This window comes from Etheostoma cragini, chromosome 11 (genome assembly GCF_013103735.1).
Source record: "Etheostoma cragini isolate CJK2018 chromosome 11, CSU_Ecrag_1.0, whole genome shotgun sequence".
Lineage (NCBI taxonomy): Eukaryota > Metazoa > Chordata > Actinopteri > Perciformes > Percidae > Etheostoma > Etheostoma cragini.
In genome coordinates, this window is record NC_048417.1 from 25,021,556 (window position 1) to 25,036,555 (window position 15,000).

Genomic DNA, 15,000 nt, shown 5'->3' on the forward strand with positions numbered 1-15,000 from the left:
TTTAATGAACAACACACTGTAGATGATCCGTGATCTGAACAGATTTAGTCTCTCTGACTTCTAAACGTCACTATCAGCAACACAACATGTGTTCTGTACAGAATAAGTCTTTAAATCAGACAAATAGCAATTAAAATCCCTCCGATTCAAAAACTATAAAAGGTTTATATAAATCGTCATCATGTTGTAAACCAATCAGGTGTTAAATCAGCTGAGAAGCCGGCGTTTCCCAGCATGCTCTGGGTCCGCCTGGCTCTTGCAGTCGGTGAAAAGCAACTGCGCCGCCTGGGTCTCAGACCTGCGGCCGCCTTAGTCTCGTGAGATTACCGTTGCCCACGTGTGCATGACGTCAGAGCAAGTCGGGATCAAGTCGGACAGAAATCTAACCGGCATGCAACGGGCGCCGATCGCCGGTGATCGATTCTGCGCAGATCTGGCTCATCTCGAACGAGCCTTGTGTTTTACGAGGCTTCACACTGCACGATCCGTTCTGCACATGCGCAAGATGGCCACGCATGCGTTCTCAAAAATGAAAAATATTTCAGTTTATTTGATTTTGTACCTTTGCAAATTAATATTGTTTGTGTTGAGAAGGTAGGTTGCCAGGTTCTCCACTTCCTCAGTTACTCTGTTCCTGACTCATTTATTCTAATATGCCATTTTTCAAAAGGACTGCCTTTATTTCTTTCCTGTTTGAAGAATCTAATTATATAGATCTCAGTCCTTCCACAAAAATCCAGTTTTTTTGTTTGTTGCAAAAATCCTTGATTATGCGGCACATTTTCTTTAAAAATTCAACAGAATATCTGGGATATTTATGCGATGAAATTGCGGGCACTTGGAACAACTAAGGTTTGATGAAAAAATGAATGTGTTTGTCTTGTTGTGTAATTGCGTCACTTCAGAAAATTACCATGGCAACAGGGGAAATGGCTGCCTAGTGTAAAGTAAACACAACATTTTTCAATTTACTGTTAAGATATTTGTGACTTTTAGCAACAAAAATCATGCAAGACCCGCATTATTTTGCATGGAAAACTGCAATTTTTTGCAGCAAAATAAATTCCCCCCCGCGTAAAAATGCGAACTTTGGCTGATTTCAAACGAGTGCATGTTAATGTAACGTGTTACAATAAAATGAAACATGATTTGAGGCTTGTTAATGTGGTGCTGGAATATTCTTTTTACTGCCCTGGGCCATGTATTTGTCTTGCAAATGTTTTTTTTTTTTAAATGCTTTGACTTTCCCTCAGTCAAAAAGAATTCCCATTCCACATGTAATCAAATTTAAATGTAACAACTCCTTTATATTTTTGGATTGGCCACCACGTAAACACCTCGTAATTTATAGCCTGGCGTAAACAATAATAAAAAAAAAAAGTTTTGGATCAGTGACAAGTATTAATTTAAATATCTTTATTTAAAAAAAACTACTAAAAAGTGTAGATCACATGTTGAGCACTTGTGAAATACAAAAAAGTCTGGCCTACAAAAAATATATATAATTTTATATATATATATATATATATATATATATATTCTGTATATGCACCTCTGGTATTGACTTTTCGTATATGTACATACTGGCGATATAATTGTTCTTTGTTAATAAAATGAAAAAAAAAAAAAAAAAGCTGTCCGTTGTGACGCTTGGCCGTCAAGTGTTCCGACGCATGCGTGGTACCAATAGTGCAGGGAAACAGCCAGTTTTCAGCTACGTATTAATGCGCATGCGTGAACATCATGCGCATGTGCAGAACGGATCGTTTAGGCAGGACGGATCGTGTACCCACAGACAGTAAGTTGCTGTCTTTTCACTGCATCCTGCACCAAGAAGACCTGTGTGCTCAAACATTTCCCTCGGAATGCAACAGAAGTAATGAATGTTGTCATTCAGATTCTGAGCAAATTAGTGGCGAAAGGTTTAAATCCCTGTCAGTTCCGTTGGTTACTGGACGAGCTGGGAACAGCCAGAGTGGCTGGGAAAGCTCCACGTCTCGTGGATATGACAGCGTGCCTGAACACCTGAACACAGCTCTTCAGGGTAAAGGACGCGCAGCCCTGTGAGTCCTTTACCCTGAGGAACTGCGGAGGTTTTGCCATTCGAGCCAAGTTGACAGTGCTAGCCCTATTTTACTAAACCGTTAACCCAACGTTTTTTGTTTTTTTTCCGGAGTTAAAAATGTTTTGTTGCATGCAGAAATTATATTTTATTTTATCTGCAGTCGTTCATTGATTTCATAAATGTAACACAGTATAGTTTGTTTATAAATAGCACAAAGGCAAAAAAAAAACGTTACATACAGTGTTATTTCATTTAAAATTTCAAAAGGGTTTTGCGGCTCCCAGTGCTTTCTTTACTGTGTGAAACGGGTCCAAATGGCTGAGTGGTAAAGGTTGCCGACCCCTGGCCTAGTGGTACATTGATGTTGCATTGACAAATGAAAACAAACCAACACACTTAACTCTTCATATAGTTATCAGGCTTAGCCTGCTCATAATTTTACTGTTTTTAACATGTTATAGATGAAATACAACACACACAGTACATTTACTCATGTTCAATTATCCTGAGTTGTATTTTTGTTTCTGATTCGGTGGGTCAGCTGTTAATGTGGGCAGCCCACCGTGCCTGCTAAGTAGGCTCAGTCCTTGCCAAAGGCCCAGGTTCAAGTCCGACCCGAGGCTCCCCCACCCCATTTCCTGTCTGTCCTCAGCTATTCTCCACAACGGCACAAAAAAACATAACAATCATTATTTTATCGATGTCGGAACAACTCTACTCGAATGTGTTTGTTGTTGCAGGTCTTCCAGGCGTTATGAACAACTATGAGGTCATCCGTCAGATAGGAGAGGGTGCGTTTGGTAAAGCCTTCCTGGTTCGGGAGCGAGGGGGGGGTGGAGACAGACAGTGTGTGGTCAAACAGATCAACCTCACAAAGGTACGACCAACAGGCTGCATCTTCATCTATGAATACAAATGTTTTCATAATGTCAAAAGCAGATGATTGATTTCTGTCTATTTGTTCAACCTCATACATCAGACACACACACACACACACACACACACACACATACTGTACATTTTAGGAACCCTAATTTCTACTGTCATAGAGTTTGAGTTTGCACATTTGTATATTTTTAGTTTCTAAACCTACAATAACTCCAAATGAGATATGTTTTATGCAAACAATCATATAGAGAACGCGCACACACATACATTTACACATTTGTTCACATTTTAATCACTTTTATTGACATTTGTCTTTTTTACAGTTTTTTTACCAGTTTTTTTTTCTCCAAATGATATAGAATTGACAAAAAACACCAAAATTCAATGAAAGAAGTAAACTGATTATTTATTTAACTTGTGAGGAGCATTTGGGGGAACCATCCACGTTACTTTTTTTGGAAATTTGTTTCAATGAAACCCAAATTTCTGATATAGAAACTTTGGGGAAAGGGTTCAAATTTGACTCGAAGACAACAATAAGTAATTAAGGAAGTAAACTTACTAAAGAAAGTATAGTACAGATAATTATGCTCCATCCCCAAAACACAGTTGACTGATATATCAAACCAATCCAAATTAACCCAGCGGTTTAAGGTTTATGTTTTTACGTGTGAAAGTGTTGATCAGAAGTGTGTTTGCTGCTCAGATGTCGGTGAGGGAAAAGGAAGCGTCCAAAAAAGAAGTGATGCTGCTGTCAAAGATGAAACACCCGAACATCGTCTCCTTCATCAAATCTTTTCATGGTGGGTGTGACTCCACACAGAGCATGTAGTCATGCCTTTGTGCATATTTATATATATATATACAGTACAGGCCAAAAGTTTGGACACACATTCTCTTTCAATGCGTTTCCTTTATTTTCATGACTATTTACATTGTAGATTATCACTGAAGGCATCAAAACTATAAATGAACACATATGGAATTATGTACTTAACAAAAAAGTATGAAATAACTGAAAACATGTCTTATATTCTAGTTTCTTCAATGTAGCCACGCTTTACTCTGATTACTGCTTTACACACTCTTGGCATTCTGTATATGAGCTTCAAAAGGTAGTCACCTGAAATGGTTTCCCAACAGTCTTGAAGGAGTTCCCAGAATGCTCAGCACTTGTCAGCCCTTTTGCTTTCATTCTGTGGTCCGACTCTTCCCAAACCATCTTGATTGGGTTCAGGTCCGGTGACTGTGGACGCACAGCACTCCATCACTCTCCTTCTTCGTCAAATAGCCTTTTCACAGGCTGGAGGTGTGTTTGGGGTCATTGTCCTGTTGAAAAAAAAATAATGGTCCAACTAAACGCAAACTGGATGAGATGGCATGCCTCTGCAAGATGCTGAGGTAGCCATGCTGGTTCAGTGTGCCTTCGGTTTTGAATAAATCCCCAACATTGTCACCAGCAAAGCACCCCCACACCATCACACCTCCTCCTCCATGCTTCACGGTGGGAACCAGGCATGTAGAATCTATCTGGTCACCTTTTCTCCGTCGCACAAAGACACGGCGGTTAAAACCAAAGATCTCAAACTTGGACTCATTAGACCAAAGCAAAGATTTCCACTGGTCTAATGTCCATTCCTTGTGTTTCTTGGCCCAAAAAATCTCTTCTGCTTCTTGCCTCTCCTTAGCAGGGGTTCCCTAGCTGCTATTTGACCATGAATGCCTGATTTGCACAGTCTCTTCTTAACAATTGTTCTAGAGATGTGTCTGCTGCTAGAAATCTGTATGGTATTCATCTGTTCTCTAATCTGAGCTGCGGTTAACTTTTGATTTCTGAGGCTGGTGACTCAGATGAACTTGTCCTCAGCAGAAGAGGGGACTCTTGGTCTTCTTTTCCTGGGGCGGTCCTCATGTGAGCCAGTTTTGTTGTAGAGCTTGATGGTTTTTGCGACTGCACTTGGGGACACAAACAAAGGTTTTGCACTTTTCCGGACTCACTGACCGTCTTTTCTTAAAGTAATGATGGCCACTTGATTCTCTTTACTTAGCTGATTGGTTCTTGCCATAATATGAATTCTAACAGTTGTCCAATAGGGCTGTCGGCCGTATATTAACCTGACCTTTGCACAACAAAAATGATGGTCCCAACTCCAATAATAAGGCAAGAAATTTCACCAAATAACTCTGACAAGGCACACCTGTGAAGTGAAAACCATTTCAGGTGACTATCTCATGATGCTCATTGAGAGAACACCAAGGGTTTGCAGCACTATCAAGCATAGGGTGGCTACTTTTAAGAAACTAGAATATAAGACATGTTTTCTGCTATTTCACCCTTTTTTTGTTAAGTACATAATTCCCCATATGTTCATTCATAGTTTTGATGCCTTCAGTAATAATATAAACTGTAGGTGGTCATGAAAATAAAGAAAACACATTGAATTAGGTGGTTCCAAACTTTTGGCCTGTAGTACTGTATATCAAACACTGTTAAGTGTGTGTGTGTGTGTGTGTGTGTTTGTGTGTGTACGTGCGTGTGTGCTTGTGTGTGTGTGTGTGTGTATGTGTGTGTGTTTGTGCGTCTATGTCTGTGTGTGTGCATGCACATGCGTGCGTGTTTGGGTGTGTGTGTGTGCGCGTTTGTAAGCGTGTGTGTGTGTGTGTGAGTGTGAATGTATGTGTGTGTGTGTGTGTGCGTGTCTTTGCGTGCGTGCACATAGAGAGGAGCAGCCTTTATATAGTGATGGAGTACTGTGACGGAGGAGATCTGATGAACAAGATCAACATGCAGAGAGGAGTCTTCTTCACTGAGGAGCAGGTGAGGGTCTCCCCACGTTTCTATCATTTTAAACTGGACTCAAACACACTTACAGAGTTGACTGAGCCGCATGTTCCTCAGGTCGTGGACTGGTTTGTTCAGATCTGCCTTGGCCTCAAACACATCCACGACAGGAAGATCCTCCACAGAGACATCAAAGCTCAGGTATCTGCCACAGACACACCAACTCAGAATCAGGAACATGACGAGCCAGACCTACATCCATATGTTGGGTCTGGGAGGGCCCCATGGGCTGGGCTCAATCCAAGGGGCTAAGTGCAGGGTCCTTCATATTCCCTCTGCACGCAATAGGACAGCGCTACAACCAATCATAGCAATGCTGGTTGATAGATTCAACTTTAAACTTTGAACACATCTTAATTTTAATAAGAGTCTTCCAGAGTCGGGTATGACTGCAGCCTTGAGACCTCCCGTCTACGCCGAGTCGTCGCAACTTGCAATTCTGCTGTTCTTAAGCCCACCCACGATGGGATTGGCCTGACCAGAATTTTTTTTTTTTAGCTCACAAGCCAACGAAAAGTTGCTAGAGTTGCCACCAGGGTGAGTCTAGATTTCTAGGGTACACTAGCATCCCTAGATCCTGTTTTCACCCTGTGTGTTTAGGTCTCTGTTTTAGCTACAGAGTGAGACATCACCCTTCTATCCTATCTTTGTTTGGAGCTGCACATGCTCAGTAGCGAGGTAAGATCCCATCAGCTAGATATAACTCTAACTCCAGCTTTGGTCAGTCAAAGGCAGGATTAGCTGGGAGACTTGTTCTAGATGAGGGCCACTTGTGGAATACCTGAACAACAGGGACAGGAAGTAGTTCTTTTGAAGATTATGGTCAACCAGTGGCTGTTGTAGCAATGTTTTCTATTGAGAACGAGCTAGCATGTTACGGTTAGCCACCTCGTCTCAGCTAGTGATGTAGAAAGACGTGCAGATGTTGAACAGCTAACCCGGAGACTGAAGACAGAGGACATTTAGAAACTGAATCTCACTCAAAACACCATGGATACACAGCAAAAAAGTATTTTTTTTAGGATAACAGCCAAATTGATTTAGGAGTGCACTGATTAAAAGTTAGGTCTTCTGGAACGAATTTACGCTGTAAATAAGTTACAATAAGTTATAAGTTGCAAACTCCCACTTCTTTTAGATTGTGCGAGAATGACAACAACTTTTCAGCGTCATGTTTCCTGACAGTCAATTCGCAGCTCTGAGGGTAAACTTTAACACAGATTTTATTCTGAAATACCCGGATGGAAGGTCCCAGAGTCCAGGGTGACGTCAAACAGCAGTCAAAATAATGAACTAACAATAATATAAAGCAGACAATTCACATTTGAGAAGCTGGAACCAGAAAGTGAGCCCCGGACAGCCCCCCGTTTGTTACCACAGACTGCACACCATGCAGTCCTATTGTAGTACACATCGTGTACATGGTAAACAACACCATCCAAATACCCCAAGGTTAAACCTTTTTAATTTACGACTATTATCATTACAGAGCTCAGAAGATTGTGATGCTGGACTGTCCGGACCTTCAGCTTTGTTCTGAACAAAGACCCTGCTGTGTGCCAACTCCCAGAATAACTAACCACAGACTGTGTCCCTGTTCATCACTATTTTTCATCAATCATATCTGTCCCCCCCCCACACACACACACACACACACACACACACAGAATACATGCACAGTCACTGTTTCTCTGCTGGAACAGAGACAGGCTTTCATTCCTGCTCTCCCTCCGCTGCAGAATATCTTCTTAACCAATGGAGGGATGAAAGCAAAGCTGGGGGACTTTGGAATCGCAAGAATGTTAAATAAGTAAGTTGGTGTCATCTTCACACACACACACACACACACACATACACACACAGACACACACACACACACACACACACACACACACAGTGCAGCTGTTTATCACTAAGCACTCTGTAACGCATGGAAGACATCCAAACTAGTCATTATCATTCCCCAAACTGTTGACCAGGACATGTGAACACACATGAAATAATGGCCAGCCTGCAGGACTGAAAACAAATACAATTTGTGTCCACACTGTGGATTGATGTATTTCCAGTGTTTCACCATTGATAAGATACAGTAAGCAGTGGAAACAATCAAGTAAGTACATTTACTCAAGTACAATTGTCAGATACTTGAACTTTACTTTTCACATCTACTTATCTACATCTCAGAGAGAAATATTGTACGTTTTACCGCACTACATTTAGTCAACAGTCAAAGTGGCTTACTTTGCAGATTAACATTTCACTTTATAAAATGCAATGCATTTTTAAAGATTCCCAACCTTTTTTTAGCTTGTGACCTCTCAGAAAACAAGCCGTGTCTCATTCGGGCTGTCTCAGATGTCTCAGTTCCTTTCTAAACTTCTCACATGGTCTCATTTCAATAACTGTCCAAATTATCAGTATTTTACTATAAATAAAAAGTCAGAAAAGTGTCAAACAGATTTGTGTATCAGAAATTTGTGTTTTTGTGTTCTCAACTCTCAGGTTTATCCTGTGACCCTTTGGTGGGGCTGTAAACTATCCAACTGTTTATAAAGTAGTTAAAGTAGCTCCGCCTGGAGCACCTACAGCAGTTACATAACAATAACTGTGTATTAGAAAGCAGATGCAGTTTAGTTTGTTTTTTATGGGATTTGTTGCCTATAACAAAGATATGGATGGTTGATAGATAGAAAGATAGATAGATGGATAGATAGGTTGAGAGGTGGGAAGATAGGTAGGTATGCAGGTAGATAGATAGGTAGGTAGGTAGGTAGGTAGGTAGGTAGGTAGGTAGGTAGGTAGGTAGATAGATTATTTTCAAGGAAATTAGTTGTGACCTTCTGTACGAAGCCTCAAATAAAGACACATATTATACACCACAAGATGACTACATGAGAGACATCCACATACTGTACATGCTGTACATCTAAACACATAAAAGTGATAGAAGGAGGGATTTTACATTTTGATGTGACATTGTGAGTTCAACGCTAAGGTTTTTTTACTTCTTTGGTCGGGGAATATTATTAAATTAAAAAAAACAACGTTGGAAAAAAAGTGTCAACGATGTAAACAAAAAGTCCCCACATTTTTTTTTTTAAAGTCAAACGTTAAAAGCAGGTGTAAAGAAATGTGTAAAAAACAACGTCAATCGGAAAACCCTTATTGTCGAACCCTGGACTTTCCATATTGATCCCTGCCTGACTGAGTGTGTTGTGTTTGTGACCTGTGGCTGCGCAGCACCATGGAGCTGGCCAGGACGTGTGTTGGGACACCGTACTATCTCTCCCCGGAGATCTGCGAGAGTCGGCCCTACAACAACAAGACGTATGTACAGCCGGCATTCTGCACACCACTAAGGGGACTACTAAGGTCCATATGAGAGGGACTTCAGATACAGTATTAGGGGACCACTAAGATCTATATAAAAGAGACTTCAGATACAGTTTTAGGGGACCACTAAGGTCTATATAAAAGAGACTTCAGATACAGTATTAGGGGACCACTAAGGTCTGTATAAAAGCATCCAAAGAACACCATGTTATGGGACCTTTACTGTAGTGCATTCATTTAGAACAGTAGTCAGTCAGTTTCACCAGAACTCTTTTAGTAGGTGTCCTACATCACTTTTTCTATGGACACCCTGCAGCCAATCCGAATTGAGTATTCACCCAGACCATGGTATAATAAGTAATTAGGTTTGCCAGGGATATAACTGCAGGTTACATTAGAGGATGTAAACACAATGTTCAAAACAATCCCTCACACGTTTGCCTTTGTGTCTTTAGTTTTGGAAAGGAAAGGCTAAGTGCAAAATGTCTCTGTTATGACAGAACCATGCACACAGCTTTGCACGCAGCTTGCTGTGCCTAGAAACGGGTCTAAGCTATGATTGGTTAATCATTGTTTGGGAGGGGGTGCTCAGGTCAAAATGAAGCCACACTCGCTAACAGGAAACTCAGACATGCAAACTGATTATCATTCTCTTTCTGTTTGGCTCCGCGCTGTTGTTTTGATACAACTAAAGGTCAAAGTTACTTCCTCTTTCCCACACTCACACAGCATGTTTGGATTGCTATACTTGCAATCTTACCCTTACCCTGTATTTACATAATCAATGCCTAAGCCTCGAACCCCAACCTTCACCCTAACTCTACACATTCAAATGGCCCTTTAAAGTTAGGATAAAAATGTCCTCGATTTCTGAAAATGTCCTCATTCTCAAGGTCTAAAACGTTTGTAGGACCTCACAAAGATAGAAGTACAAGAGCTCACACACACATGCACATACTTGATTCCTTGCCAAAGAAGTGAATGCCAAAACTGTCGTATGACTCCAGGACTGAAAACTATGTTTCTGTTGGTAGCTGCACTCTGATTGGAGACTTACCTCTTTGGTTTCCGGTGTTTATGTGTTTAACTCAGGGAGACAGGAGATAATGTAAGGTCCTGCCCCAGAATCCTGTTTCAACAAGAAATATGTCACAAGATATTACACAAGATGTTACACAAGACATTACACAAGATGCACAAAACAAGCTGCTTTATATTGACTCTATAGAAACACTATGAATTTGTCGAGCTTAAAACATGTTGGGGTGATACAACTAAATCAGAGTTCGTCAGTCAAATTATTAGAGTTACATTAACGTTAGATTGCTTTTTAAATCCCTCTTCATAATGCAAGTGTGTGTGTGTGTGTGTGTGTGTGTGTGTGTCCTCTGCAGGGATATCTGGTCTCTGGGCTGCGTCCTGTATGAAATTTGCACCCTGAGGCATCCAGTAAGCTGCACAATGCTAAGCGCGCGCACACACACACACACACACACACACACACAGCATAAAACTAGATATGATATTTTTGAGTCTGATACTTTTGTACTATTATTTGAGCAAAGTTTTGAATGTGAAACTTTTACTTTTATAATGAGTTGCTGTGTGTCTGTGCATCCGTTTGTCTGTCTGTGTGTTTGTACGTGTGTCTGTCTTTCTGTGTGTCCGTCTGTCTGTGTGTCTGTCGGTCTGTGTGTCTGTCCGTTCATGTTTGTGTCTGTCTGTCTATATGTCTTTCTGTCCGTCCGTCTGTCTGTTCGTCCGTCTGTCTGTGTTTCTGTCTATATGTCTTTCTGTCCATCTGTCCGTCTGTCTGGGTGTTTGTACGTGTGTCTGTCTTTCTGTGTGTCCGTCTGTCTGTGTGTCTGTCCGTTCGTCTTTGTGTCTGTCTGTCTATATGTCTTTCTGTCCGTCTGTCTGTCTGTTCGTCCGTCTGTCTGTGTTTCTGTCTATATGTCTTTCTGTCCATCTGTCCATCTGTCCGTCTGTCTGGGTGTCTATCTGTCTGTTTGTCCGTCCGTCTGTCTGTGTGTCTGTCTCTCTGTGTGTCCGTCCGTCCGTGTGTCTGTCCGTCTGTCCGTCTGTGTGTCTGTTCGTCTGTCTGTCTGTCTGTCCGTCTGTCCGTCTATGTGTCTGTCTGTCCGTCTGTCTGTCTCTGTGTGTCTGTCTGTCCGTCCGTCCGTCTGTGTGTCTGTCTGTCTGTGTGTCTGTCCGTCTGTCTGTCTATGTGTCTGTCTGTCCGTCCGTCTGTCTGTCTGTGCGTCTGTCTAAGCGTCCGTCTGTGCGTCCATCTGTCTGTGTGTCTGTCTGTCACTCTGTGTGTCTGCCTGTCTGTCTGTCTGGCTGGCTCCCTGTCTGTCTGTCTGTCTGGCTCCCTGTCTGTCTGTCTGTCTGTCTGTCTGTCTGGCTCCCTGTCTGTCCTCCCTTGCAGTTTGAGGGCAGCGGTCTCCGTCAACTGGTCAGTAAAATCTGCAGGGGACGCTACAACCCAGCACCCAGCCGCTATTCCTATGACCTGCGCCTGCTAGTCACACAACTCTTTAAGGTCGGACACTCCTAATTCACTAATTTCTCTTGACTGTGTGTGGCTACGAAGTTAGTCAGCCGACATTAAGTGTGCATATAGCAGTTGTAGCAGTTGAACGTAGACATTGATTAGAAGCACGGAATTCTGTAAACACGTCTCCTCCCCAAGCAAAGCGCAGCCCCAGATCACAAAAACAACACACTCAGTCAGGCAGGGCTCAATATGGAAAGTCCAGGGTTCAACAATAAGGGTCTTCCGATGGCCCAGGGCAAGTAAAACTTCACGTCGTCAGAGGTGGGTAGAGTAGCCAAAAATTGTACTCAAGTAGAAGTACTGTTACTTCAGAATAATATGACTCAAGTAAAAGTAAAAGTAGTCAACCAAATAATTACTTGAGTAAGGGTAAAAAAGTGCTTGATGAAAAAACTACTCAAGTAGTGAGTAACTGTTGAGTAACGTCTGATTTAATACAAGCATCAATCAGACAGACAAAAATACAAAATAATAATCTTCAGGCAAATTATAGTTCATCCAATCAATTAAATGAATTAAAATTAATTCATTAATTAAAAAAATAGCTTAAGGGAGAGACTTGTCACATCAAATTTGGATTGATAGTGCATGTGCAAAACATACTGTATGTAACCTAAAAGACAAACAAACACCTCTCCACAGCAAAAACTAAAATTACCGCTACGTTTCCTCAAGTTAGATGTTGAGTTTTTTAATGTTTCCCTTTTAGGAAAGCATGTTTCCTAAAAGGGAAACATGCTTTCACTATGAGGACGGGGGGGTTCCTCCTTGTCTGTGTTGCCTTGGCGACGGTTGATTCTGACATCTTTGTTTTGCTACGACTGTAAAGCTAACGAAGCTGACCCGTCCCGCCGCTGAGATCAAGTATGGTCACGTGACGGCACAACAACGTTTGATTGGTGGAACACAGTAACGTGGTAGAGCCTTCAGCGGAAGACTCTCTCTCTCTCTCTGTCAAAATAAAACATTAAAATGAGATGTACGCTGGGGTAAAAACAATGAAACATAGAATACCAAAAAGGTAAAAAGAAAAGTAACAAGCTCATTGTAGCCTAATGTAGCAGAGTAAGAGTACAGTTTCTTTTTCACTAATTTACTCAAGTAAAAGTGTAGTGATTTAAAACTACTCCTAGAAGCATAATGTTTTCAAATACTGAGATTACTACCCACCTCTGCACGTCGTGCAAGTAATTTGGAATAATCCAGCGTGGGCGTCATCATATCATAATCATATGATTTGAATGTCCCGTTAGCCCAAAAAGAATTGTGGTGGCGTGCAATGCTTTTGACGTTTTTTTTTCCACATTTCTTTCCACATGCTTTTAACGTTGGAATTTTTATTTTTAATGTTTTTCTGACTTTTTGTTTCCATTGTTGACACTTTTTTGACAGTGTTTTAATGTGGGTTTTGTTTGCACATTTTTGGTTTTTAAAGTTTGACATTTTTGATATTTTCTGTTGTTTTTTTCCAACTTTTTTTTATTATTTATTTCAAACTTTTTTTTTTATTGCCCGACCGGACAAGTGAAAAATCCTTAGCGTTGAACTATGAAAGTCACATCAAAATTTAAAATCCCTCCTTCCATCACTTTTATGTGTTTAGATAGGCATGTACAGAATGTGAATATCTCTGATGTCTCTCACATAGTTATGTTGTGGTGTATAATGTCTTTATGTGAGGCTTCGTACAGAAGGTCACAACTAATTTCCTTGAAAATAAATAAAGAATCTATCTATCTATCTATCTATCTATCTATCTATTTATCTATCTATCCATCTACATACCTTCCTACCTACCTGTCAGTCTACCACTATCACTTGTATGTGTGTAGATAGGAAATAGTATTGAGTAAAAGTTGACATATTCCAGTCTGTTATTACCCATCAATATACATTCCTTTAATTTTAGTCTAAATAATTCCTAATTTCTGTTTTTCTAACTCAAACATTAGGTATAATCTCCTATAAATGAGGTTTATTGACCATAAATTCCAAAAATAACTGTAAAACTGAAGTTAATAAATGAGTGTTATGGAGTGTCACTCCATAAGTTTCAACAAACATTGAAAAGAGCGTCAAAAGCGCTGAAAAAAGGGACAAAAGCGTGAGAAAAAAGTTTAAAACGTAGATAAAAAGCGTCAACAAAAGTGTTGATTTTAACTTCAACATCAACATGGGTTAAACAATTGGACCTAGGATTGAGACGTGCATATCAGTGTCAGTGACTCGAATTTCTGAACCTCGGTAACTCCAACTATTTGAACTCTAATGAATTGTATTTGCACCTCTGAGGAGGAACCTTAAACTGGAACTCCCTTCATGCCTGCACTGAGTGCAGAACAGTGTGGGATTACAAATGTGTCTGTTTCTCAAGATGCAGATGTGTGATTTTGTCCTTTTTTGGTTTAAGTTGTATTTATTAAACTTCAGAAACCATTAAGACATTTTCACAATCCTAGACAGTAGGGGGGGACACCAGATGCCTCTCGATACGATATCATCACAATACTTGTGCCACGATACATTATTTGGATTTTAAACATATTTCAGTAGTCTGCAATATACACTCACCTATAGGATTATTAGGAACCCCATACTAATACTGCGTTTGACCCCCTTTCGCCTTCAGAACTGCTTTAATTCTACGTGGCATTGATTCAACAAGGTCCTGAAAGCGTTCTTTAGAAATGTTGGCCCATATTGATAGGATAGCATCTTGCAGTTGATGGAGATTTGTAGGATGCACATCCAGGGCACAAAGCTCCCGTTCCACCACATCCCAAAGATGCTCTATTGGGTTGAGATCTGGTGGCTGTGGTGGCCATTTTAGTACAGTGAACTCACTGTCATGTTCAAGAAACCAATTTGAAATGATTCACGCTTTGTGACATCGTACATTATCCTGCTGGAAATAGCCATCAGGGGATGGGTACACGATGCCCAATTGGCACTAAGGGGCCTAAAGTGTGCCAAGAAAACATCCCCGACACCATTACACCACCACCACCAGCTTGCACAGTGGTAGCAAGGCGTGATGGATCCATGTTCTCATTCAGTTTACGCCAAATTCTAACTTTACCATCTGACTGTCTCAACAGAAATTGAGAGTCATCAGACCAGGCAACATTTTCCCTGTCTTCAACTGTCCAATTTTGGTGAACTCTTGCAAATTGTAGCCTCTTTTTTCTATTTGTAGTGGAGATGATTGCTACCCGGTGGGGTCTTCTGCTGTTGTAGCCCATCCGCCTCAAGGTTGTGCGTGTTGTGGCTGTGGCTCAGTGGTAGAGTGGTTGCCTGCCAATCAGAAGG

The 15,000-nt window shown here is 40.9% G+C and overlaps 1 protein-coding gene across 1 annotated transcript in view; it reads left to right on the top strand.

Annotated features, from left to right (window-relative positions):
* LOC117953260 (serine/threonine-protein kinase Nek5) overlaps positions 1 to 15,000 on the top strand; it is a 38,257-nt gene that overhangs the window by 641 nt on the left and 22,616 nt on the right. Inside the window, exons 2-9 of the mRNA XM_034886098.1 lie at positions 2,806 to 2,942; positions 3,660 to 3,756; positions 5,674 to 5,771; positions 5,853 to 5,936; positions 7,535 to 7,605; positions 9,039 to 9,125; positions 10,526 to 10,580; positions 11,563 to 11,676. Of these exons, the coding sequence (XP_034741989.1) occupies positions 2,820 to 2,942; positions 3,660 to 3,756; positions 5,674 to 5,771; positions 5,853 to 5,936; positions 7,535 to 7,605; positions 9,039 to 9,125; positions 10,526 to 10,580; positions 11,563 to 11,676 (729 nt within the window). The 5' untranslated portion in view covers positions 2,806 to 2,819. The remainder of the gene's footprint in view (positions 1 to 2,805; positions 2,943 to 3,659; positions 3,757 to 5,673; positions 5,772 to 5,852; positions 5,937 to 7,534; positions 7,606 to 9,038; positions 9,126 to 10,525; positions 10,581 to 11,562; positions 11,677 to 15,000) is intronic.